Consider the following 23970-nt stretch of genomic DNA (forward strand, 5'->3'; position numbering starts at 1 on the left):
ACAGCTTTCTTGAGACAACTTCTCACAAATCCTCCTTTAATGAGCTGCCTATGCAACATAGCTCTAGTCGTTCTCAAAACCAATGGATGTCCTGATCTCGTTGCCTTAATGGAATAAATTTTGGTGAAACTCAATAATAGAGGAATCGTGGAGCATGTCATCACCCATCAAAGGCTGTATTCTGAAGAATAAAGGGGACTTGGGTTGTGCCTCAATGCACAAAATAAAAGAGGGATTGACTGAAAAAAAGGTAAGCTAGTGATCTGATGAAGTTGGTGTTGTATGATGGTAATGAAATTCGAGAAAGATGAAGAGAAAGGGTGTTCTACTTTGGTTAGAGGATAAAACAGAGCGCATTGGAAAAGAAGTAGGCCTTTCATAGGCTGAACGGAAGCACTTTTTGGCCAACTTGATGTTGGCCCTGAATGCCCCAAATTGTGGCTACATTTAGCCTTCACTGGGCTGCTTTTGGCCTAAACCATGGGCACGGTTTCCCAGGTCCATTCACCAACATTGTTGAGACAACCTTTTGGTGGTGTGATGGAACTGGAGGGTGTACTTGTGTGTTATGGACTTCAACCTCTGCTGCACCTATTTTTGTCACCTCTTGAAAGATGTCACCCTTTCTGAAAGTCACCTCTGAAATTCCTTGCTGATTGGCCCTCTTAAACCAGAAGTAACAAACACCATGAGGGCTCACAGAAACCATTTGGCTTGATTCCGCCACCAACCACCTGGCCTCTCATGTTAGCATGAATCACAACTCACTCATTTTTTTTTCAACTGGCCTGTGGCCCAAGATTCGCCCATAGTTACCAATTTTTCACTGCCCGTAGGTGCTTAAGTATCCACCCGTAGGCGATGCCGCTGACGAAGCACCAAGGGGGGTTTTGAACCCAAGACCTCTTGGTCCTAGGCAAACACATTCACCACTTGAGCTATCACCTCATTGGCATCACAACTCCTTCCTTGTTGAAGGTATTGTCACGTTTTCCCCACAGAGGTTCCTACAAATTTTGGAGCAAAGAGAAAATGAGAGGTGTTTGACCGAGGAACAACAGAATAGTCACGTGTGTCCCCTCAGTCGTGTATTTGGTATTGTCCTCAATAGTATTCACTATGAATTTCAGGAATTATTTACCTTCATTGTAAAATTTCACAGTTAATCATTTCTATTTTTCTGTCGTGTGCTGAGTTGGTGGTCCCACTGTTGATCTGCTCAGTTTAATGTGACATGTTATCTCAGCATCCGCATCATGCCTGAGAAATGAAGATGTTCATTTCTATGATGTTTATGCAGACTCTCTTTCCGTGGGTCTTCAGATTGCCACCCTTTGCACGTGCTTGCTTCTTTCTACACTCATTGGCATAAAATTTATGTTTGTTGCAGTAAAAGCACTTGCCTCAGATCTTCTTTGAAGAGTCACTATGAAGCCTTTTTTGTTTCGCCCCTCATTATTGCCTTTGCCCTATGCTTTGGTGATAAATATTATCATTCTTGACTTGGTGTTCCGCTTCTTTTAATGAACCAAACTCCTCAAAGGTAAGAGGCTTGTTCTTGGGTGTGATGTGATCCTCATTATTGCCTTTGCCCTATGCTTTGGTGATAAATATTATCATTCTTGACTTGGTGTTCCGCTTCTTTTAATGAACCAAACTCCTCAAAGGTAAGAGGCTTGTTCTTGGGTGTGATGTGATCGTCCTTTTCTGCAAACCTATCGAGGTAGAGGGTGCATTCTTTGAGTGATTTCTCCCAAGAGTTGTGTTTGAACAGTGATTATAAGTGTGCAAAGCCAAAGCTGTGTTACCATGTAAGAAAATTCATGCTGTGTAACGCACTTGGCACTCATGTACATGATCTTTTTGGGATGAACAGTGAAATGGAGAGGTTAGTCACTTTTTGGCTGCTTTGATGTCATATAACAGCCTCGAGGAAGGTCCCTTATAATCATGGAATCACAAAGCTGGCCCGAAAGCATTTCCCTTCTCACCTCTAGTTGTGTTGGCTACAGGCTAGGCTGCTACCAGTTTTTTTGATTACTGTTCAATCTTCTTTCTCTTCTTCAAGAAATCCTTCTTAGGTAAGGAGAAGGAAAAAGTATATTCGCTGTCCTACCGCCTCTTAAATACGTGATTTAGCTCTTGGTGTGCATTACTTTACGAATGTTGGATTTTTAAAACTACTTTACTTTCAATTCTTTATTTTTCAGTGTACCTGCATATATTATTTGCATCGCACATACTGTATTTATTTGAAGGGATTATGCTGTGTTATCTTTTTCTTTTTTTTGAAAGAGTAATATATTATATTTTAGATGGTGGTGCTCCCCCCAATGAACCACTGGAGATCTATTTTTGGTGTTGACCCCGCTTTAGATGCCAAGATCCATCTGAGACAGTGTATCATTGCTTATGGGAGTGCAAACTGGGTATCTATAGCTCCCAGCTCTTGGGCAGATTGAGGAGTGAATCGTGTTACTGTCTATATTACTTGGGGCGCTTTTGCATGGTTGACTCGGTCTGGCCCACAGCTTCTTTTTGAGGGCAGGGGAGGAGATCCTGTTATACTTGTCCATAGGGACATAGCTCAGAGATGTCTGCTTCAGGATATTCCCCAGTTAATGATACACACCAGCTCCGCTGAGTATTGACATCAGCGGGGATATTATTGCTAGTATCACGGCGTGGCATATCTGGAAGATCGGATGCTCAGAGGTCTTCGAGGGTATTCATATTTATGACACCCAGTGTATTTGCATGGCATATCTGGAAGACCAGATGCTCAGAGGCCTTCGAGGGTACTCATATTTATGACACCCAGTGTATTTGCAGTATATGGAGTGACATTGTTCATATTCTTTTGGCCACCTGGGCCCGTATACAGGGATCTTCTAGAGCTACGCAAACAAAACACAGCATATTTATGAGAGTGGAACCATGGTATTTTCTTCTTCGATTGTTTGAGATCTCCTTACCTTCTGGTTGGAGCTCTCCCTTTGTATGAGTTTACATTACTTAATAGAAGTCTCTTTTCTGGAGGAAATTAAAAACTTGCACTCTCAGCCCCTAGTTGGGGAATGCGGTGTGATAGCCTCTCAGGAAAGGGCCTACTGACTATACGCTTCACATATGCATTTCAATTCTTATTGAGTGGTACTCTTCATCTTTCAATGTTTTATTCATTTATCTATGTTCAAATCCCTGTTGGTATTGTGGCTGCCTTGCAACGACAAGTTGTAACACCTTTGGGTGGGAAGACCAAGCTGCCTCTGGGCGGCTATGAAACCTTGTGGAAAGAAATAAAAAAAGTGGCTTGCCTCCCACATTTTTTGATGGGGCAGAGAGAACTCATGCATATTATGATCTTGTTTTAGAGAGGCATGGCCTGAGTTCCTGTGACTGCAAGAAAACTAATGGGCCTAAATACAAGGAGAAGAAGAAGAGATATATATGTCTTGCAAAAGACCCAACGGATCTATGAGACAGGTGGTGTACAATGGAGAGATAAACTAGAGGTTGCTGTGCTTATATTTTATGTTTTTTTCATGTTTTTGATTCAAATAAGTGAAGTGGTTTTCCATTGAAGGATGCCTTGCCTTCCACATTTTTTAATGGGGCAGAGAGAGCTCATGCATATTATGATCTTGTTCTAGAGAGACCTGGTTTTTGATTCAGCTAAGTGAAGTTGTTTTCCACTGTAGGCTGCCTTGGGTGCTGGCATGAAATGCATAATTTCGTACACCTCCTCTACTGCAGACCAAGTAGGTGCTCACTTCCTATGTTATAGTATGTTCTAGTTTACAAAATGATAACATCAAATTTTGTGCGGTTAATGGTCATGTGACATTTTCCTCCCAAATTTAGCACAGTGCACACAACCAAATCTTTAGCAATCGTATGTATTCTCAACTTGCGGTAATGTTGTAACACACATCTTGCATGCTGTTGATTCTTGGTGAAGATAAGAGGGTTCAGGAAAATGCAGAAATATGCCAGGATATGTGCATCCTTGGAAATTCTGGAAATTCTCCATCACCTCTTGGTCTACCAGGTTATGGCAATGTTGGGCACAGTGGCTTTCTTTCTTCAAGGTTTTGATTGGTACTTCAAATTCCTGGAGTGATTAGACAGATTCTTCTTGCATTTTCAACCCTTACCAAACACGCAGAGAGATGGGTTTCATGACACACAAGATCACATCCGTGGAACCATTTTGCATGAGGAAAACACAGTTTTGAGGCGATGCATGGAAAATAAAAACACCTCTACTTTTTCTCAATTAAAACCTTATCCTTCTACATAGATATGTATATGTTGTTTAAGTTCCGACTTTAAAAATGATAGTAGTTTATTTGTTTCATAAATCTCTTCTTGAGCAATGTAATTCAGGTTCTTAATAAAATAAAGAAACAAAGTTTACATGCTAAAGAGGATTTGAAAAGCAACAGGAAGCAACAGATTTGGGACTTATTTATATCTTTTGCTCACCCTTCCATTTGCGTATTAAGAAATGCAATTCAGGCTTGTTCTAAATAAGAACGAGGAAAAGTGACGAATGTTCTTGAAGCAAATAAGAACGAGGAAAAGTGATGAACATTCTTGAAGCATGTTCTGTATGGGTGCTCCATACTTGGATGCTGTCTCTGTGCTTATCAATAATAGAGGTAGCAGACTTTGTATTGGTATTACCATGGCGGCACTACATTTTGTTCGATTGTTCTCTTCGTTTGACATTCCTGTGATGTGAACGTTACAGGACTGGAGATGTGCTGAAGAATGACGACATTTTTAAGAGCTTCTTCTCCATGTTGGCCTTTCTGTCAAGTTGCAGAGTTCTGTCAGAGAGGCGTTTCTACTTCTCCACCCAGCGCTACCCAAACCTAACTTGTCCCGGCAACACACAGAGGCACCCATATCTGTACACAACCCATGGGAGGTTGGCAGCCACACCCCCACCAGACTGCCAGCCAGCTCTCACTTCTCTGAAAGGCTGAGCCTTCGGGATGAAGTCATCCAGAAGCCCTTCATGGCCTTTATCCATAGGCTTTCAGACCATGTGGGATAAATGGAAGGACCGTCACCCAACTGTTAGAAATCTAGCATGGTATCATACTAAACTAAAACATGAGGAAGACTGCAAAGGAATGAAGCAAAACTGAGAGATACTTTCCATTGATGTGACCCCTGAATAAATAGGGCCAAGTACAAGACCATGAGCGAGAGTGCTTATGGGATAAATGTAGAGGTGCCACATGGCATACACTCAAGACTCAAGACAAAATTGAAACTAGACAAATGTAGACTAGAGAAATAGTACACCTAGTGTGCACTTATTTCCAACACCCTCCTTAAGTGGACACTAGGAGGAAGACAGAAAGACAAGACTAGAAGACAGACATAAAGACCTATAGATTGAGAGACAAGACATAAGACATGACAGACAAAGATCCTGAGACACCCCTCCTCAAGTGATATCCTCATATGGGTCCACAAGGGTAGGTACAAGAGTGGATCATAGACAGACAGAGAGAGACAATCAGCCAGTAGAGTGGTCCCACAGAGAGAGAGACTGTCAGATAGACATGAGAGAGTCTGACAGATAGAAGATAAATGGGGACATAGACAGAAAATGCCAAGAGAATGTGGGTAGCTAATCCACAAAAGTGAGGCATATAGACTGATAGACAGAGTGTCAGAGACATGTGACTGTAAGATCACACAAGATAGACACATAGACAGAGAGACTAACTGATTGTAGATAGACAGAGAGATGGACCTTGATAGATAATCCCTCCTCAAGGGCAATCCTCCTGCTAGAGTGAGTAATGCAGGGGTGCCTCTTGGATAGGGACAAAGATAAGTCTATGTAGACAAATAGTCATGACATTACCCCATGATCTACAGCATTGGTGATCAATGGTGGTAGATAGCATGAAAGCATAGACAATTATGAGAGAGATGGGAAGGTCTTACCATATTTGGCAGTGTCTAATCCCGTACAAGATAGAGAAGTAAATGAAATTCAGAACTGAGATTTTTGATTTTTCAAGAAATAGAGAGTAGACTGAAAATACTTCTTAGATGGAGAGTGCCTTGAGCTGCTGCTGTAGAGGTTGCTGGAGTAGAAGATGGAGACATGGAAGTTGGAGTGGAGGCCGGAGGAGAAGATGATGAGGCACAAACTGACTGATGAACAGTAGCACCCGGCCTGGTATAGACAGCAGCTCCACGAACACGCAGCAACGAGAGAATGGCAGGGCAAACAGGAGCGGCCAGAGGCTGAGGAGACAAGCGGGCAGTTCCAGCAGGAGATGGCGGGGCAGATGCAGCGCAGGCCTTGCTGGAGATGAAGAGGCAGAGGCGTAGAAGGGGGCGCAGTCCAGGGGAAGATGGCGCAGATTTGCAGCAGGCTGCAGCTGAATTGTGGCGACAGAAATATGGCGGAGCAGAGATTGCGCAGGAGCAGGAGCAGCAAGTGGGCAGAAACAGGAAAAGGATAGCGGGGCAGAGGTAGAAGATATCTGGGATGACGCAGCTATGGTTGCAGCAGACTGAGGGGAGAGAAGAGGGATCTTCATGGCTCTGATACCATGTTAGAAATCTAGCATGGTATCATACTAAACTAAAACATGAGGAAGACTGCAAAGGAATGAAGCAAAACTGAGAGATACTTTCCATTGATGTGACCCTTGAATAAATAGGGCCAAGTACAAGACCATGAGCCAGAGTGCTTATGGGATAAATGTAGAGGTGCCACATGGCACACACTCAAGACTCAAGACAAAACTGAAACTAGACAAATGTAGACTAGAGAAATAGTACACCTAGTGTGCACTTATTTCCAACACCAACACCATGTGACCCCCCAACACAAGTAAGATTTGCACCGTTAAAAATATTCACCAACCCACTGAGAGTGGCACATCAACTACGAAGCTCTAGCAGGTGATATTTCTTATGGCACATTTACACAGGAAGAGAAACACTACCTACAATAGGTGTATTATGATCACCTGAGACTGCATATGAGGGACATGCTCTTGTCGTGGATTCTCGGTAAATTGGCAATAGACTTTCGAATCACTCTGTCCTCAATTTTTGTATTGGAAGATAAAACATATCTGAATACAGCACACTCAACATGGGAGCTGACATAGTTACATTGTAGAATGTGAATGCGAAATGCCGACGTGCTATAATGAGCATCCCGATGTCCTTTATGAGTGCTTTGTGACTATGTGTTGAGATTGTCATAAGCAAAAAAAATCAGGTATACATATGACAATAAGGAGCATGTGACCAACCTCTAGCTAGAAGGTTGCTTATATTGGTGCATATTATTAGATTAAGCACAATAACATCTTTGACTATTAAAGTGGGACTTGAAAAGAACCTCATTTGAATTTTGTGGAGTGTCTTGTAATCTTTTGCTGGGATTGCAGCGGCTGAGCAGGAAGGTTGGGATCAGTTGATGTTCTTGGCACGTTGTTTGGATAGTTGGCATGAGACCTCCTTTCACAGACTTTCTGGCTGTTTAGCCTTCTCTTAGGGTTTTAGGTAGGCCTTGTCAACATCAGCTTAGGGCTTTGAGAGATTGCCAAGGCTAAGTCCGTACAGTACCAGATGAGGTTTTGTGGGTGGCCACTGAGTTTTACTCTACCTTATTCTCTGCTGAGGCAGATTCTGTAGAGGTCAAATTCGCTAGACAGAGAGTCTGGAGTTGCACTCCCAGGATGGTCACAGAGGAGATGGGTAGGCGTTTGCTGGCCCCTTTCACAAAAATGGAGTTGGCAGCTGCTCTTGTATCACAGAGTGCACACACTTGTCCAGGTGAGGATGGTCTCTCTCGATCCTTCTTTCTCCCTTTTTGGGAGTCGCTGGAGAACCCTCTTCTTTTGGCCTTTCAGAGGATTTTCTACTCTGGCAGGATGCCACAGAGCATGACATCTGGCTTGATTTGTCTCCTTCCAAAAGGGGGTGACAACTCGGAATTGCGACAGTGCAGACCGATCACTTTATTGTTGACCGTCTATAAGGGGTTGGCAAATTTGATTTGCAACAGACTTCACCCGTTCCTCCGAGAGCTTATTCATGACACTGCGACAAGCTTTGTTCAAGATAGGAGCATCTTGGACAATATCTTCACCTTCTTCGAGGCTACAGAGTGGGCTCAGCTTGGATTTCAAGAAAGCATATGACAGAGTGGACTGGTCTTTCTTGGAGGGCACTCTTAGCAGGCTTGGCTTTCCGCAGGAGTGTATTACGAGGGTGTCGGGCCTTTATCGTTGTGCCAGTCAGAGTGACTATTCGAGGCCGTATGGGTGATTCTTTTCACTTGCAGCGGTTTGTGAGATAGGGATGTCCTCTTTCTCCTTGTTTGTTTTTGTTCGTTGCCGAGGCCATGTCTTATTTTCTCTGAGATGGCACTATAGGGATTCATGGCCTGACGTTACCTTTCGATTTACCCGAGGACCTCCTTGATGCAGGAGTATGCCGATCATACAGCTCTGTATGTAGAGGATAATGAGCAGGCCTTGGAGCATGTGTGAGTTGTTCTTGATACTTTTTGCTTGGCAGCTGGAGAAAAGATCAATTGGAACAAGTCTTTGGGTTTCCTTACCGATCCTCTGGCTTCTCCTACTGGGTGTCAATAGTGGGGATTCACTTGGATTGGTTGCGGGCAGAGTGCTCGCTATTTAGGTCTCCAAGTTGGCCTTGACATATCGGTAGCCCAGAAGTTTGTCCGAGTGATCTCCTCTATTAGGAGAAAGTTGGGTTTTTGGAGTTCAACTGGATCTGTGGCTCGCTGAAGCTCCCGCCCCTCCCTGCTTGCGCTACCTGCACTCCTGCGCCCCCCTGCCTACCTGCCTGCTCGCCCCCTCGCGCCCCCCTCATCCTTCGCGCCTCCCCTTGCCCCCCCCGCCTGCCTTCGCTACTACGCCGCCCGCCCCCCTCCCTCGCTGCACTGCCCGCCCTCCTCGCCTTCGCGCCCCCCCCCCCTTCTCGCGCACCTCCCCTCTGCAGTGCCCCGACCCCCCCCCTCCGCCAGCTCTTTCTGCCCCCCACCCCTCTTGCGCGCAGCTCCCGCGCCCCCCCCCCCCCTAGGGCTTCTCCTTCGCCGCTTCGCCCCCCCCCCTCCCTTTTCTTGCTGATTTCCGCCCCCAGGGGGGTTTTTTCCTTTTTTCTCCGGCTTTCGTCTTCCGCCTCTCTGTGTGCAGCTCGGTTCTTGCAGGATCTCTGCTTTCGCCTCGCCTTCGCCATAGCTTCAGACTCTGATGGAGGCTCCTCCCGCCCCGCCTCAGAGGGACTCCCCCGCAACCCCCTCGCCCGCCCCTGAGGACACCCCCATTAGGCTTTCTCTTTCGCCGGAAGAGGAAGCGAGCCTCACCGCAGAGGTGGAACGCCTCCAGGCTCATTCCACCAGGAGCACCACTTGGGTGAGAGCAGGATCCGGAGATATGGTTCGGTGATGCCTGGTAGATGGGACACCTTTTGGTCTGCAGGGTTTGGTCCTTTGGGTGGACAGGGAGGAGTATGCATGGTCATTGCAGATGTATGGCGGCAGGCCATTGTGGATCGTGGGATCATTGTGCCTGGTAGAGCACAGTATGTCATTCTGAGGATACATGATGAGCTATTGGGTGTGCTCAACGTCTATGCGCCCAACCATGCTAGTGCCAGAGCAGAGTTCTAGACCCAGGTTACGGATGCATTGCCAGAGGCCGCACATTGGTGTGTCGGGGGAGACTTCAACATGCTTGAGGACCCGGCCGATAGGGTGGGAGGCAGTCATGTTACAGTGCACGGCACGGAGCTTACAGCTTGGGACCGGTTTTGCATGTCACTGAGGATCACTGATGCATGGCAGCATGGGGCCTTCTCCCGCTCTCAGGACAGTCTTAGTTTCTCTCGGTCGGATCGCCGGCAGGGAGGGACTAATCTATCACGGATTGATCGCTTTTATGTGGGCGACTGGTTAGGGGAGCGAGGGGGCTCCGTCGGCATTCTCGCTGGCACCTCATTTTCAGATCATGCGCCAGTTATCTTGACATTGGAGGAGAGGACACGGGAGCCCAGCTTGCAGTTGAGGATCCCAGAGAGGGTACTTACAGATCCCAGTCTCGCTGAGGACATTGAGAGGGTCTGGCATGATAGTCAGTGCTCTGACCAGGATGCAGCAGGCCAGTGTGCCCAGGGACTCATTGAGCTTAGCTCTTTTTTACACGCTGCAGCTTTGACACGGCTGGGAGAGATTCGCGAGCGGGAGCATCGGCTGAGACGCAGCCTTGCTTCGCTTCAGCGCCTTCAGGAGCAGCAGCCTGCATGTGAGTGGGTGGCATCCCAGCTGAGCCAGGCACGCCAAGAGGTTAGAGAGGCAGAGGAGCAGAGACATGAGCTTTACTATCGTCGTCAGGCCTCTCAGTGGACGCAGCATGGTGATAGAGTGACTGGGGAGTTTTTTGAGATCACTGGACCCCGCCATGCTCGAGCAGGAGTCCGTCAGCTTGGTAGGCCGGATGGATCGGTAGCTACTGAGCCCGGGGAGATCAGAGCCATTGCCACTGCATTCTATAGAGACCTGCTTTCAGCGGAGCCAGCCACTGAGGATCGGGATGCTTGCAGACAGACTGTGTGGGCCCATGTGCAGAGGAGGGTCACAGATCGTATGCGTACAGTTCTTGGTGCGCCTCTTTCAGAGATTGAGCTTGCCGAGGCCTTGAGGGTCCTGCCGCGACATAGTTGCCCAGGGGAGGACGGACTGACGTCGGCCTTTTTTATGCGCTATTGGGACCTTTTGGGGCCAGGCCTCCGCAGGGGCTTTCAGTATGTTTTGGACACTGGGGTGATGACACAGAGCTTTTCAGAGAGCTTGATCTTTCTTATCCCCAAGGGGGAGGGAGTATCAGATGATATTCGGCATTGGAGACCTATTACGATCCTCAATACTGTCTACAAGGTCTTAGCCAAGGCCTTGAGTTTGAGGATCCAGCCCTTCCTGGGGGAGTTGATTCATGCTACCCAGACAGGATTCGTCAAGGAGCGCAGTATCCTTGACAACATCTTTACTTTCTGGGAGACGACGGCCCGAGCTAGATTTCTTGGTGAGGACTTGGTCGTGATGCTTCTCGATTTTGAGAAGGCATACGATAGAGTTGATTGGGGTTTCTTAGAGGGCACCATGCTGCCCCTGGGCTTTGAGCCAGGCTGGATTAGAGGGGTGGCGGCTCTGTATTCCACAGCTCGTAGCCAGGTGTTGATTGCAGGAGGACGAGGGCCGAGTTTCGAGCTGACCAGATCAGTCCGTCAGGGGTGTCCCCTCGCCCCTTTTCTTTTTCTCTTCTTTGCTGAGGCTATGAGCATGTATTTGACGGCAGAGGAGGTTGGTTTGAGAGGACTCCAGCTCCCAGTCCGGGGGGAGGACCTGCTCGATGCTGAGTTTGTTGACGACACGAGCTTATTTTTGCATGGCCAAGAGGCCAATCTTCTTCGGACAGAGTAGTCGCTCCAGGTTTTTAGTGCAGCTTCGGGAGCATTGATCAATTGGCGCAAGACAGTGGCCTTTTGGATCAGCAGCGCTCCCACTCCGGCATGGAGCCCGGAACCCGGTTTTAGATGGATTCCTCCTGGCACAGCAGTGCGGTATTTGGGATGCCAGATTGGACTAGATTTGTCACCTGAGCAGCAGATTGCCCCGCTTCTTCTGAGCATTCGGAAGAAGCTTTTGTATTGGAGTACAGCTCGACTATCCTTGGCTGGGAGGGTGGTGGTGGCAAATTAGGTGCTGTTAGTGACCATGTGGTACATTACGTCTTGCTGGATCTTTTCGAGTTCTTGTATCAGCTAGGTGCAGAGGCTGATCAGGAACTTTCTTTGGTCTGGGCAGGACGGTCAGCCAGCCCGGGCAAAGGTTGCATGGGCAGTTATTACACTGCCCGCTGGCTCAGGGAGGCTTGGGCATTATAGATCCAGTCGATCAGAGTAGAGCCTTATTGGGGAAGGTTATTGTTCGGGGGCTGCTTCCAGGCGCAGAGCCGTGGAAAGAGCTTCTCTTGCAGCGGCTGCAGGCTCGGGGCCCCCCAGCAGGGGGCACTTGGGCACCAGAGATTCGTTGGATCTTCATAGAGATGAGGAGGATAGGCCTCAGTAGAGGATGGGAGGACAGATTTGCTTTGAGCATCCTGAGAGCTTGGGAGCTGCTGAGACCGGGACTCTCTCAGCGACCTCCTCCTTGTGTTGAGGAGCGGGCCAGACAGCCGCTCATCTGGAGCCCAGCGGTTCGCACAGAGCAGGGTCATATGCTGGGTTCTCGGCCTCGTCTAGCCTAGGGACCTTTAGCGGTAGGCCCAGCACGTAGTTTTGGAGACTGGCAGGCCTTCTGCAGTCTCCCAGAGGAGATCCAGGTGGAGAGGCTGAGTCACTTCAGAGGGGGGTTGATTATGAGGGATGATATTTAGGAGGCACTCACAGAGGAGTGGTTCACGCCTTTCGAGATAGTGGCCCCACGGTGGATGGGAGCCTTTACACAGTTGGAGATCCATATTGCTGTCAAAGCTTGCACTGAGGATGGCAGATGCCTCTACTATGAGATTCAGGATGAGGGCAGACTTTCAGAGAGTGGAGGTGGAGTCGCCTTTGGTTGCAGAGTGCACCTTTCAGAGGATACGGGTAGTGGCCGCCGCTTCACGGAAGTGGCATATTGACCCCGACCCTGCAGATGTGCTCCTGGATTGGCGCATATGGGCATATGCAGCGCGCCCCTTGGCCCGGCTACAGTGGGACCCTGGGGAGTACGAGTGGCATGATCCTTATGCATCCCTTGAGGCCACAGAGATCACCTTTTTCCAGTATACTGTTCGGCTGGGGCGGCATATTTTGACGGCGAGGAGGATGGTATCTCCAGCTGCAGCGGGGCACTGGCGGCTACAGGGACTCTCACAGGAGTTCCTGGAGGATTTTTGGGCTCGGCTTTGGGCTAGTCGACAGGCCCACAGAATCTCGACTTTCCAGTGGCTGGTCGCCCACAGGGGCTCAGCAGTTGGCTTGGCTTGTTTACAGCGGTCTTTCGGCGGCCTGCGTCCGATGCGGCCACCCTATGGAGACACAGAGACATTGCCTATGGGATTGCCCTCAGGCGCAGCAGATTTGGCTGCGGATGCTACGTATTCTGGTCCCCCTCTCTCCAGAGGGTATGTTTACGTGGGGTGCCGCTGCTTGGTCGACTTCGTCAGGGCCTGCTATGGGCTATGAGATGGAGCAGGACAGTCAGGCCATCAGATTCATTAGGGGCCAGCCTCGCCTGGTTCCGTCACCGGATTTCTCGTCCGCCAGCTGGACACAGGAGAGGGATTTACGATGGGAGCTCCTCAGCAGCCTCACCATCTGGTTCACCTGAAGGGCCCGGTGTTTCACGGCCTTTGAGGGGAGACTAGAGCCACCAGCACAGACTGTACGGGGGATTTGGCAGGAGTTGATCCACACCCTGCGAGGACAGTATGACCGTATCCGGGGTGACTCGGATGAGGCGATCTTGCGGCGCCAGGCCTTTCACACCACCTGGTGCACCGGCCCCTTCTATACCTTACACACGGGATCCCCCCGTTGGCATTACAGGCCACCTGTTTGGCTGTTCCCCCCTCCTATTGTATGATTTAGCCCCTCAGTCCTTTGTACTGATGCTTGTATTTTGCAGCACCTAGGGAGAGTCTCCCGGGCTGCCTTGCTGTATTCACTGCTCTGTTTCTCTTATGAGCAGGAGAGATCTTTTGTAGCCCTACGGGCGTTTTTATATAACTAATGAAAGGATCTTTTCTCGGAAAAAAAAAAAAATCTAGACTTCCTTTGTCTGACAGGGCCTTGGTAGTTCATCAGGTTCTGTTGGCCATGGCTTGATGGCACTTCGGATACGAGAGCTAGAGTGGCTTGGGATACAGTTATTCTACCGACACATGATGGGGGTTTCGGCATCGTAGATCATGAGACATAGAGCAAGGTTTTATTTGCGAAATTGGAGGCCTGGAAGAGATCACACCTGGAAGATCTTACTTCGGGATGGTGTGTGTCATTGTCACCCTTGCCTTGGTGGAGATTGGAGGCCTTCTATTAGATGGATTTTCACTGCTATTAGCTACTAGCTGCCTCATTCGGCCTTTCGTAGTAGTTTATTGCATGTTTGGCATTATCTCATACGATGCCTCATTTTAACCCAGAGCCCACACTTACAGAGGACATTGAGCGACAGCCTATCCTATGGAATCCCCACATCCGAGACACTTTTGGACACATGGATGGTGAGCGATCTTACATCTCTTGGGCTCGCTAGGATGCAGGTCCTACTCACTCTGTGCTACTCGCCTTGTGCGGACTTGGAGGTCTCCATTCAGTGCCATATCCCGACCCTGACCTTGCCCAACGCATTGGAGGGCTCACTTTCGTGCATTCTCGACAGACCGAGATTGATGCGGCTATCCGTTTACGGTGGTTGTTGAGATTGGATCATCACTTTGAGGGGGCTTCCGAGTCCTTTGGCAGGCCCAGTTCTCATCACTGATAGGAGTTCCTCTCATGGTTACCAGAGGAGTTTCTGGTTATGGCATCTCTTACTTCCGGGGGTGACAGAGGCCAGCTACACAGGATTGATGCTCCTTCAGTCCCAGAGATTCATATTCTTAGATGGTAGTGGATTAGGGTGGTTGCCTCTCGTGGGCAAGGGGTGGTTTATTGACCTTGTGTTGATTGATTCCAATTTATGTGAGTACAGACTGTGGATGGTGGAGAACCGACCTTTGGCAGACTTATATTGGGATCCAGCCTGAGTGGGAATTACTCCACTACGGAAAGAGAAGCCCTCGGGATGATCTATTCTGTCAATAAATTTAGACATTACTTGCTAGGTAATGAATTCACATGTCATGTGGATCATCAGGCTTTTCTATATCTAATCAATAAACCTAATTTGACGGGCAAGATGGCCCAGTGGATGGTGCCACACCCTGGAAAGGAGCATGCGGTTGCTGATTCCTTGTCGCAAATTGAAACAGGTGAAGCTCCCATTGGTGTTCTTGATTCTTTCCCTGATGTTGATATCTTTTCGTTGGAAGTAATTCCGGCTCCGATGGATTGGTATGAGGAAATGCTGATGTTCTTCACGCAAGGGAATTTTCTGACTACCATGACACGGGACCAGCGGAAACGATTGGCATTAAGAAGCAAAATTTTTATAACTATTGTTAGCCAATTATATAAGATGGGTATAGACGAGGTACATAGAAGATGGTTGTTGAGATTGGATCATCACTTTGAGGGGGCTTCCGAGTCCTTTTGGCAGGCCCAGTTCGCACCGATAGGAGTTCCTCTCATGGTTACCAGAGGAGTTTCTGATTATGGCATCTCTTACTTCCAGGGGTGATAGAGGCCAGTTACACATGATTCAGTCCCAGAGATTGATATTCTTAGATGGCAGCGGATTAGGGTGGTTGCCTCTGGTGGCAAGGAGTGGTTTATTGACCTTGTCTTGATTGATTCCAGTTTATGTGAGTACAGACTGTGGATGGTGGAGAACTGACCTTTGGCAGACTTAGATTGGGATCCAGCCCGAGTGGAAATAAATCCACTACGGAAAGAGAAGCCCTCGGGATGATCTATTCTGTCAATAGATTTAGACATTACTTGCTAGGTAATGAATTCACATTTCATGTGGATCATCGGGCTTTTCTATATTTAATCAATAAACCTAATTTGACGGGCAAGCTGGCCCGGTGGATGGTGCTTCTTCAAGAGTTCACCTTTCAAATCTGCCACACCCTGGAAAGGTGCATGCGGTCGTTGATTCCTTGTCGCAAATTGAAACAGGTGAAGCTCCCATTGGTGTTCTTGATTCTTTCCCTGATGTTGATATCTTTTCGGTGGAAGTAATTCCAGCTCCGATGGATTGGTATGAGGAAATGCTGATGTTCTTCACACAAGGCAATTTTCTGACTACCATGACATGGGACCAGCGGAAACAATTGGCATTAAGAAGCAAAACTTTTATAACTATTGTTAGCCAATTATATAAGATGGGTATAGACCAGGTACTCAGAAGATGTGTACTCACACATGAGCAACGAGCTGTCTTGGCAGAAGCCCATCAAGGCATTACTGGTAGACATTTCTCCGGTGATATCACAGGGCGAAAAGTGTTTCAGGCCGGACTTGGTGGCCAACAGTCTTTAAAGATGCATGGCAAGTGGCTCGAAAGCGATGTATGCCATCGCTTGGGCCATCTTGCAGCCGCGAATAGGATATCCCGCAACCCAGTCTTACTCCTGGAGCCTTTCCAAAACTGGGGGCTTGATTTTGTTGGTCCCTTTAAACCTCCTGCCCAGAATACTGGTAATAAATACATTCTTGTGGCTACTGACTACTGCACCAAATGGGTGGAAGCTCGTGCCTTGAGAGATAACTAGGTGGAATCAGTAGCAAAGTTCTTATATGAAATGATTATGACCCGTTATGGTTGCCTGATTGAATTAGTAAGTGACCAAGGTGGACATTTTCTTAATGCTGTAATCCGCAGTTTGACGGTGCACCATATGATTATTCATAAGAAGTCCACGGTTTATTATCCGCAGGCAAATGGTTAGGCGGAATCCACCATTAAAATCCTCCAGAAGATCTTGAAGAAAGTGGTCAATGAGAATGAGACAAATTGGGATCAAAAGCTTCACTTAGCATTATGGGCTTTCCGAACCGCTTACAATGTTGCTACCGGCTTAACTCTTTTTTCCCTGGTGTATGGTTTGGAAGCGGTAATACCCATGAGTTCATTGTGCCCAGTCTTCGAGTAGCTGTTTTCGCTTGCCTTCCCATCGAAGAGTCCCTACGTCATAGATTGAATCAATTAATGGCCTTGGACGAGAGTTGATTCCGAAGCTCTTGGATGTCGGAAGTAGTGGAACGTAGGGGCAAACTCTGGGTGGACTACAGCACAAAGTTCAAATTTTTGAAGTAGGAGACTTGATATTGCTCTGCCACTCTCGGATGGGCCCACATCGTGGGAAATTAAAATTACGATGGGTAGGTTCCTACTGTATTTTAGCTAAGGTTGGCCCGTGGATCTTCTCTCTGGTCACAATAGATGGTGTACCATTGCCTAAGCCGGTGAATGGATTCCGGTTGAAACCATATTATGGGAAGTTACCAATTGATCAGAAATGGGTAATTCAACAAGTGGATGGAATCAAGTTGACACTCTGGAGGGTCCGATTGAACCAGTGGCAGATGATCAGTTGGTGATTCCGACCTTTCGGGCGGAAGTTACGACGATGGAGAGCCCATGGGCGGATTTTGTTGCAGATGAATCCATATGGGTGGATACGGTGGTGACTTATATTGCGGAATCCTGGTTAAAGGAAATGGTCATATGTTTCGTTCCTTTGGAGGAATTAGTGACTTCTTGGGAGGCAGTTAGCTTGAGGCCATGTGTTCACTATGCATTGGCAGCCATTTATTGCCCATCTATGCCAATACCGTGAATACGAGGAGTAGCCATCCTCTCGGCCTTTGTCGCGTCGTACGGAAGGATCTCCATGAGGCATGGATCTCTATGGGACCGCCTCGGTCCACTAAATGTGGCGGGGCGTGGGCAATCATCAAAGAGGAGGGCATCACGATCTCATATAGGGGGAGAGGGGGGGGGGATAAGCACATAGGTGGTCTGTAATGCCAAGTGGGATCTCACCACCTCTATTGGTGAGAAAAGAGCCAGGCTGCTAGAGCCTCAAGAAAGCTTCCCGTCGCTTCCGCATGCGGTCAGAGCCACCCTGCAACTCCCCCCACTGACCGCGGAGGGTATGGATGATGTTGAGCCAAATGCTCTTGATGGACTCCGTAGGCGGAGTGTGGGTACCCTCGACGGCTTCGCTGCATCTAGCTCTCCATATGTGCTAGGTTGCAATGCTACTGCAAATCTCCCATCTCTGACATGAGCCTAACCTCGAGTGATCAGTAAGTGGGATTGGGATTGGTATTGCCGAAATACGGAGGTGAGAGACATGAAGGGCTAGCCCCCTAGCTTCCTCCTCATAAGCCCTCACAACCTCAGCCCCTGTGGCCCAAGCAACAGTGCTACATGCAATGATACGGGTTGAGGTCTTGTCCATTGTGAAGATGTGGAGAATCTGCTGCCAAACTTGCTCATCCTTTGGGCAATCCAAAGAGAGTGTCGCTTAGACTCATGAGGGTGGCCGCACATCAAACAAGCTTCTGGTTGACCACCAATGGCCAACCACGTGCCAACCACCAAGCTCCGATGTGCCATCAGCCAAAGAAAGAGGGTGATCTTTCAAGGCCAAATACTTTCCCAGAGCCTCTTCCAAAAATGTGAGCGAAAAAGCTAGGAGAGGCCCTGTCACTGTCAATGTACTGCTGTTGCCGGGGTGCCATCAATCTCGCCCGCGGCCTAGCCATGCTGTGTATGTGAAAAAGGGGGCATCTAGAGTCTCCTCCCGATTAGCAGGATCTTGCCAATTCCACTCTCTCGGGTCCCACTGGAGGCACGTGAGAAGTCGGCTCTCCCAAATCCATAGCCGCTAGAGTATCTCCCTGGCCACGTTGGCCGACGGGGGGTGTGTGTGTCACTCATGTGCATGAAATCCAATCACCCTCATCCTCTATTAGGTGCAGCCACTGAAATCCTCACCCTCACCCTCTATTAGGTGCAGCCACTGAAATCCTCCAAGGGGGGCTCTGATCTCTCTAATCTAGCATGGGGACCAATAGAAAAAGTGAGCAAACCACAACCCTCATCCGCTCCATGGACTGCCAATAGAATATCATGCCTAGTAAACACTCCTAGCCATTGTGGGGTGGTCGAGTCTGGGATAGGTGTCCACCACTTGTGATGAGGAATAGTAGAATCAATGTTGAGGTTGAGTCTGTCTCTACCCCGGATCCCTGCAAGGTCTCTCTTGTGGACCTCCGGGGGCAGTTGTCTGTGTGCAAGCCAATTTGCGAAGGGACGTGGCAGGTCCTATGCTCAACGCGCCCCATGATACATGCGGTCGGGCCCCTAACATATGGCCAATGGGTAAATGGACGAGGGGTTCAAGATCAATGGCTGCCAAAGACGCTCCTTTCATGCTACTTGAGCTAGCTGCCTAAGGGCCAGCCTGAGGTGCTCCCAAGCTCAGAGTAAGCTCGCTGTAAATTTGTCCTCAAAAGCTAGGCTAAATCCTCGGGCCCACATCTCTGTGAAGATCCATCTGGTACTTTGCAGCTAGGGGCCCCCTAGGCTGAGGGTACGGGCTGAAATCTGGGCCAAGAGGAAGTCCCTTCAAGGCTCACCACCGGGAAGGAGTCCTCTAACAATCAGCTTGCCCAGCAAGGCACGGCTCTGAATAGCGGGGTCAATGATGTCTAGGCCCCCTCTATGTCGTGGCTGAATGATCACTCTCCATACCACCTTGGCCCGGCCAGGCCTCCCATCATTGCCGGCCCATAAGTTCTAGATCAATTGTGGTACGTGACCAATGCATGCTCGGGAGAAGGCCCAACAAGAAGTAACGTACCACATGGTGGCAAGGACGACCTGGTTTGCCACCACCACTCGAGTGGCTAAGGAGAGCCTCACAGAATTCCAGTACAAAAGCTTCTTCCGAATGCTCAGAAGAAGAGGGGCGAGTTGCTGCTCGGGAGAGATATTGATGCCCACCTAGCATCCAAGATAGTAGACTAGAGTGCCCCCTGGGATCCACTGGAAAGCCTCAACTCGGCGCCAAGTCGGGGCGGGTGCGGAGCCTACCTAGCAACCAAACGACTTGTGCCAGTTGATAAGCATTCTTCATATGTGACAAAAGATCTCAATCGCCTTAGCGAATCTCTGGAGATTCCCATCTCTGATAGGTATGGTCCATCAGCTCCTAAGTATGGAGGGGGAGCACTGTCTCCTAAGTTGAGAGAAAACTGCTCATGGCCTCGGTGACGAATAGGAAAAGGTAAGGTGCCAGAGGACAGCCTTTCCGGACCGAGCAAGAAAGGGGGAATCTATCGCCTCGGGCTCCTTGAATGAGAACCCGACTGTGAAAGGTTGAGTACACCATAGATCCACTCCACAGGGAACCCCATCCAGCACATCATGCCCTCAGAAAGGTCCAATCAACCCTATCATAAGCTTTCTCAAAGTCTAGGAGTAGCACTATGAGGTCTTGCTGCCGCATCCTTGATGAAGCGGTCGCCTTCGGGAAGGTGAAGATGTTGTCAAGAATACTCCGATCTTGAACAAAACCTGTTAGGGGGAGCGCAGAGGGGGGAGAAGGGGGGGGGGGGTGGGGCAGGAGGGCAGTGGGAGGGACAGGGGAGGCGCAAGAGGGCAGGGCAGGAACGGGGGGCGGAAGCGAAGGCGAAGAGGGAGGGGGGGCGCAGATGGCCAGGAGAGGTGAGGGGGGGGGAGGGCACTGGCAGGAGGCGAAGGAGAGGGGGGGCCTGCGCACAGGGGAGGGGGGGGGTTTGGGTTCGCTGGAGCGAGGTGAGGCAGGGGGGGCTATGCACAGGCGAAGGAGGAGGGGTGGGCAGGTGCAGTCATGCAGGGGGGAAGCTTTAGCTTCGCTCCACCATTGGATGTCTAATTTATCTATGCAACACCAAACTTGACATATCTTATGGTATTTCCATAAGAAAATCGTTGCACAAAGCTATGAAGAGGATTTTTAGATACCTCTAGGGCACACAAACACTTGGATTGTTTTATGCAAGAGGAGGTGACATTCACTACAATGATCTAGGTTGGGCTGGTGATTATGATACATGACAATCTACAAGTGGTTCTTGGCTTAGCAAGAAACAATCCATTGTGGCCACATTCTGAGTTCAGAGAGAAGTCTTCACATTCACAGTAGAATGCATATGGTTGAGAAGGTTCTTTGTAGAAATGGAAAATGCAGAGAGTAGTGTACCTGTTCTCATAAAGGGTGGCTTCCCAGATAAAAGTTTGAAGCTTTTTGCAAAGCTTTAAGCTTGATGCAATTTGTGAGTTGTTGCGAGTCTGTACATCCACATTCCACTACAGGGGAATTGTGGCAGTTATTGGAAATGTGTATTAGGCATTAGTATTAGTTAGGTGACATTTCCCCTAGCAATAAGTGTCACTTATAGACTATGGTTTAAGCTTATATCATTACAGTTGGATTTGTTGCCATGCCCTAACTTTTGATGTAAATAGGTTGCTTCTTTCATTTTCAATATATTCTGGAGTTCTGTGTCTCATTCTCATGTGCTGTACTTGCACAACTTGTTCCCGGAGTCACTCCACACCAACAGAAAGTCTTGGAGACATCGAGTTGAGGCTGCTTTAACACCATTTCCACACGTTCTTTCTCTTCTGAGGCTTGAGAGTTCAAATAAACAATGGAATTTTTTTTTCTTTGCTCTGGATTTTACTCCCTTCTTTTTGCTTGTTATTGCTTGTCTTTTTCTTTTCATCTTACTGTCCATTCCTGGCCTTGTTCCCAGTCATGTTGAGTGAATCTGTTAGCATCTGATCCTTAAGTTGAGATCTAGTCTATCTTCTCCTTGTATTTGGGGAGGTGGGGCGGGAGGGGGGGATGTACTAGTTTTTTTGTACTCTTCATTGCCATCAAAAGTGTTTCTTTTCTGGCTATCCTCCACTATAGCCAAGTTCGCTTGGGAGATCATGCAAAAGTACACTCACAAGCTCGCTCATGCACAGATGCACTCACATTCACAGAAATCATCTCTATTGAAGCTCTCTAACACAGAATCCACTTGTATGGAAACTTATGAATGTAATGTTTTGGATGAAGACAGGCTTTCAGCCGTGAAAAAATTCCTGAGCTTCTGGTTTTTTCTTTGTTTATTGCAATTAGTCACATATTATTTTGTGCATGAAAATCATATTAATCATTCTGCATAGCTAGTCATGTATGATTTTGTGCATGGTAGTTGTCCACATAGCAAGTCATACCTTTTCTTCTGTTATGTCTTTTTTAGTCGTGTGTCACAAATGTTGTTGCTGTGCTGCAAGTGTTTCTCAAAATCAGACCTGCCTATGTATCATAGAATCTTGAATGTTTTCTCTTTCAGGATTTTAAAGGAGCATCGGGAATATTTGCAGATTTGGGGAGGGTCAGGTAGTAGGGCACATATCAGTTACTCATCTTTATGCTCTGAAGTTCTTGGCAAGTTCTCTCTGTGTGTGTTAAACCACTGTTTTCATGAAGTTCTTGTATTTGTACAGGCTACAACATCTTCTGGAGTTGATGGAGAAGGCTGTAACTGTGATATAGATCCTCAACCATTATTTCAATAGGTTATCCAGATCTTTTCTTTTGCAAATGCTTTTTATTCACAGAAGTCTGACCGGACATATAGTAGAGTACTGGCTCTGCCAGTAAGGAGCAGTGTCTTGAATGTGACTTGGTGTATGGTTCTCTGTGTGCCTGTTATCATCAAAGCTTGGAATGAGTTCTTCCTGTCACCAGCATCTGTGATATCTGGGGATGGTTCTTGGTCAGCCTGGTTTCCACAGAAAAGATCCTGGCTTTGCCGGTTACCCTTCCTAAGCCCATTCCTTTATTCTTGGAATTGTCATGCTTCTTTATAAAACACAGAATTTGAAATTCTTGAGTTTGACTGAATTTCATGTGCCACTCGTATTCCTGTACACGAAGATTTTTGGATCTAATTCTTCACTCTAATGAAGATTGTATTCGCAGGATAGTGTGGGCTACTATTAAAGCTCGAGGGTCCAAGAAGGAGAGTAAGATTAGCAAGAAGGCGTATACTTTCCAAGATTATGAAGTCAAGTGTGCTAGTAACTTTTAGATTAGGAGTAGATTAGGAGTGCAGCCTTGTGATGGAATGTCACTAGATAGAGTAGGTGTAAATCTAAGTCTTGGAAATCTTATGAGAGATTGATTAGAAAAGATTTTCTACCATCATCTTATAAAGCATAGCCAGGTAGCAAAGGATATCTTTAGGCAGCTAGAGAAGGAGAATATGTATGCTTATGTAGACCGATTTTGGCAAACCTTGTTACAAATTCAAGCTTTAGAGAGAACGTGGAAAAAGGAGCAAAGAAGAAAGTTTGTAGCAGGTTTGAAGCCAACCATTTAGAGCCAAAATGGATGTGTTTCATTGTCATTCTCTTAGCGTTGCCATATCTTTAGCTATTAATTGTGAGAGGAAAACGTGTATTCCAAAGGAGTTGAAAGCACCAATTTCATCTACATGAAAAACCCCTAGATAGTGACTCTTCTCTAGATCATTTGAAAGACCGAAATTTAGTAGTGGTGGCAACTAACCAACTACATATGAACATCAATAAGCTAGATATGTCTACAAGAAAGAAATACATCTAAAAATATTAACAATCACCCTTTCAAGCCTCGTTTGGTGAAGTATTACAAATGCAACAAAGAGGGTCACTATGCATACGAGTGTCTAGAGAATAATAAAAAATGAGTGGTAGAGAACAGAATGGGACCGTGCACATGATTGAAGACGAAGATGGCGGTTCTAATGCTCAGCAAGAGGGTGATTCTGAAAATAAACAAATCGACTTTAAATGTAAATTGAAGTCTCAAGTTTATTCTCTTGAAAGTAAAAGAAACCATAAAAGGAAAGGAAATTATTCTTCTATATGATGATGGGAGTACTCATGATTTTATATAAAGAGTTGTTATAATGTTTGGCCTTGAATCCACCACATCACAGTTAAGCTCAAAACTACATTCACGAGCATGAAGTATATTTGCACAAAAAAGGTTAAAGATTTAAGTATCAATATTCAATTCTACGATGACAATCAAGATTTCCTAGTAGCACCTTTACAGGAAGTAGATGCGATCTTAGGTATGCTTCAGCATCATGAGTAATAGATTATTATACTAATGAGATGTAGATTCAAAAAGATGGTAATTTCATTTGTCTTCAAAGCCAAAAGGTTTCCTTTGCTTAGTCATACATAAGAAAAGA

General features: G+C 47.3%; 1 protein-coding gene across 4 annotated transcripts in view; it reads left to right on the top strand.

Moving 5' to 3' along the window:
* LOC147610601 (Haloacid dehalogenase-like hydrolase (HAD) superfamily protein) overlaps positions 1-22827 on the top strand; it is a 78254-nt gene extending 55427 nt beyond the window's left edge. The window contains exons 9-12 of one of the 4 annotated variants that reach the window (XM_086786051.1): positions 3702-3761; positions 22078-22124; positions 22232-22303; positions 22710-22827. In XM_086786051.1, the coding sequence (XP_086642177.1) occupies positions 3702-3761; positions 22078-22124; positions 22232-22280 (156 nt within the window). In that variant the 3' untranslated portion in view covers positions 22281-22303; positions 22710-22827. Of the gene's footprint in view, positions 1-3701; positions 4665-4756; positions 5105-22077; positions 22143-22231; positions 22631-22709 lie in introns of those variants that run through there. The other 3 variants (XM_086786050.1, XM_086786052.1, XR_015264011.1) reach the window with 3 other exon arrangements.
* The last annotated feature ends 1143 nt before the right edge of the window (positions 22828-23970 follow it).

This window comes from Cibotium barometz, chromosome 49 (genome assembly GCF_041138505.1).
Source record: "Cibotium barometz isolate CiBa-2024 chromosome 49, ASM4113850v1, whole genome shotgun sequence".
In the NCBI taxonomy this organism is placed as follows: Eukaryota; Viridiplantae; Streptophyta; class Polypodiopsida; order Cyatheales; family Cibotiaceae; genus Cibotium; species Cibotium barometz.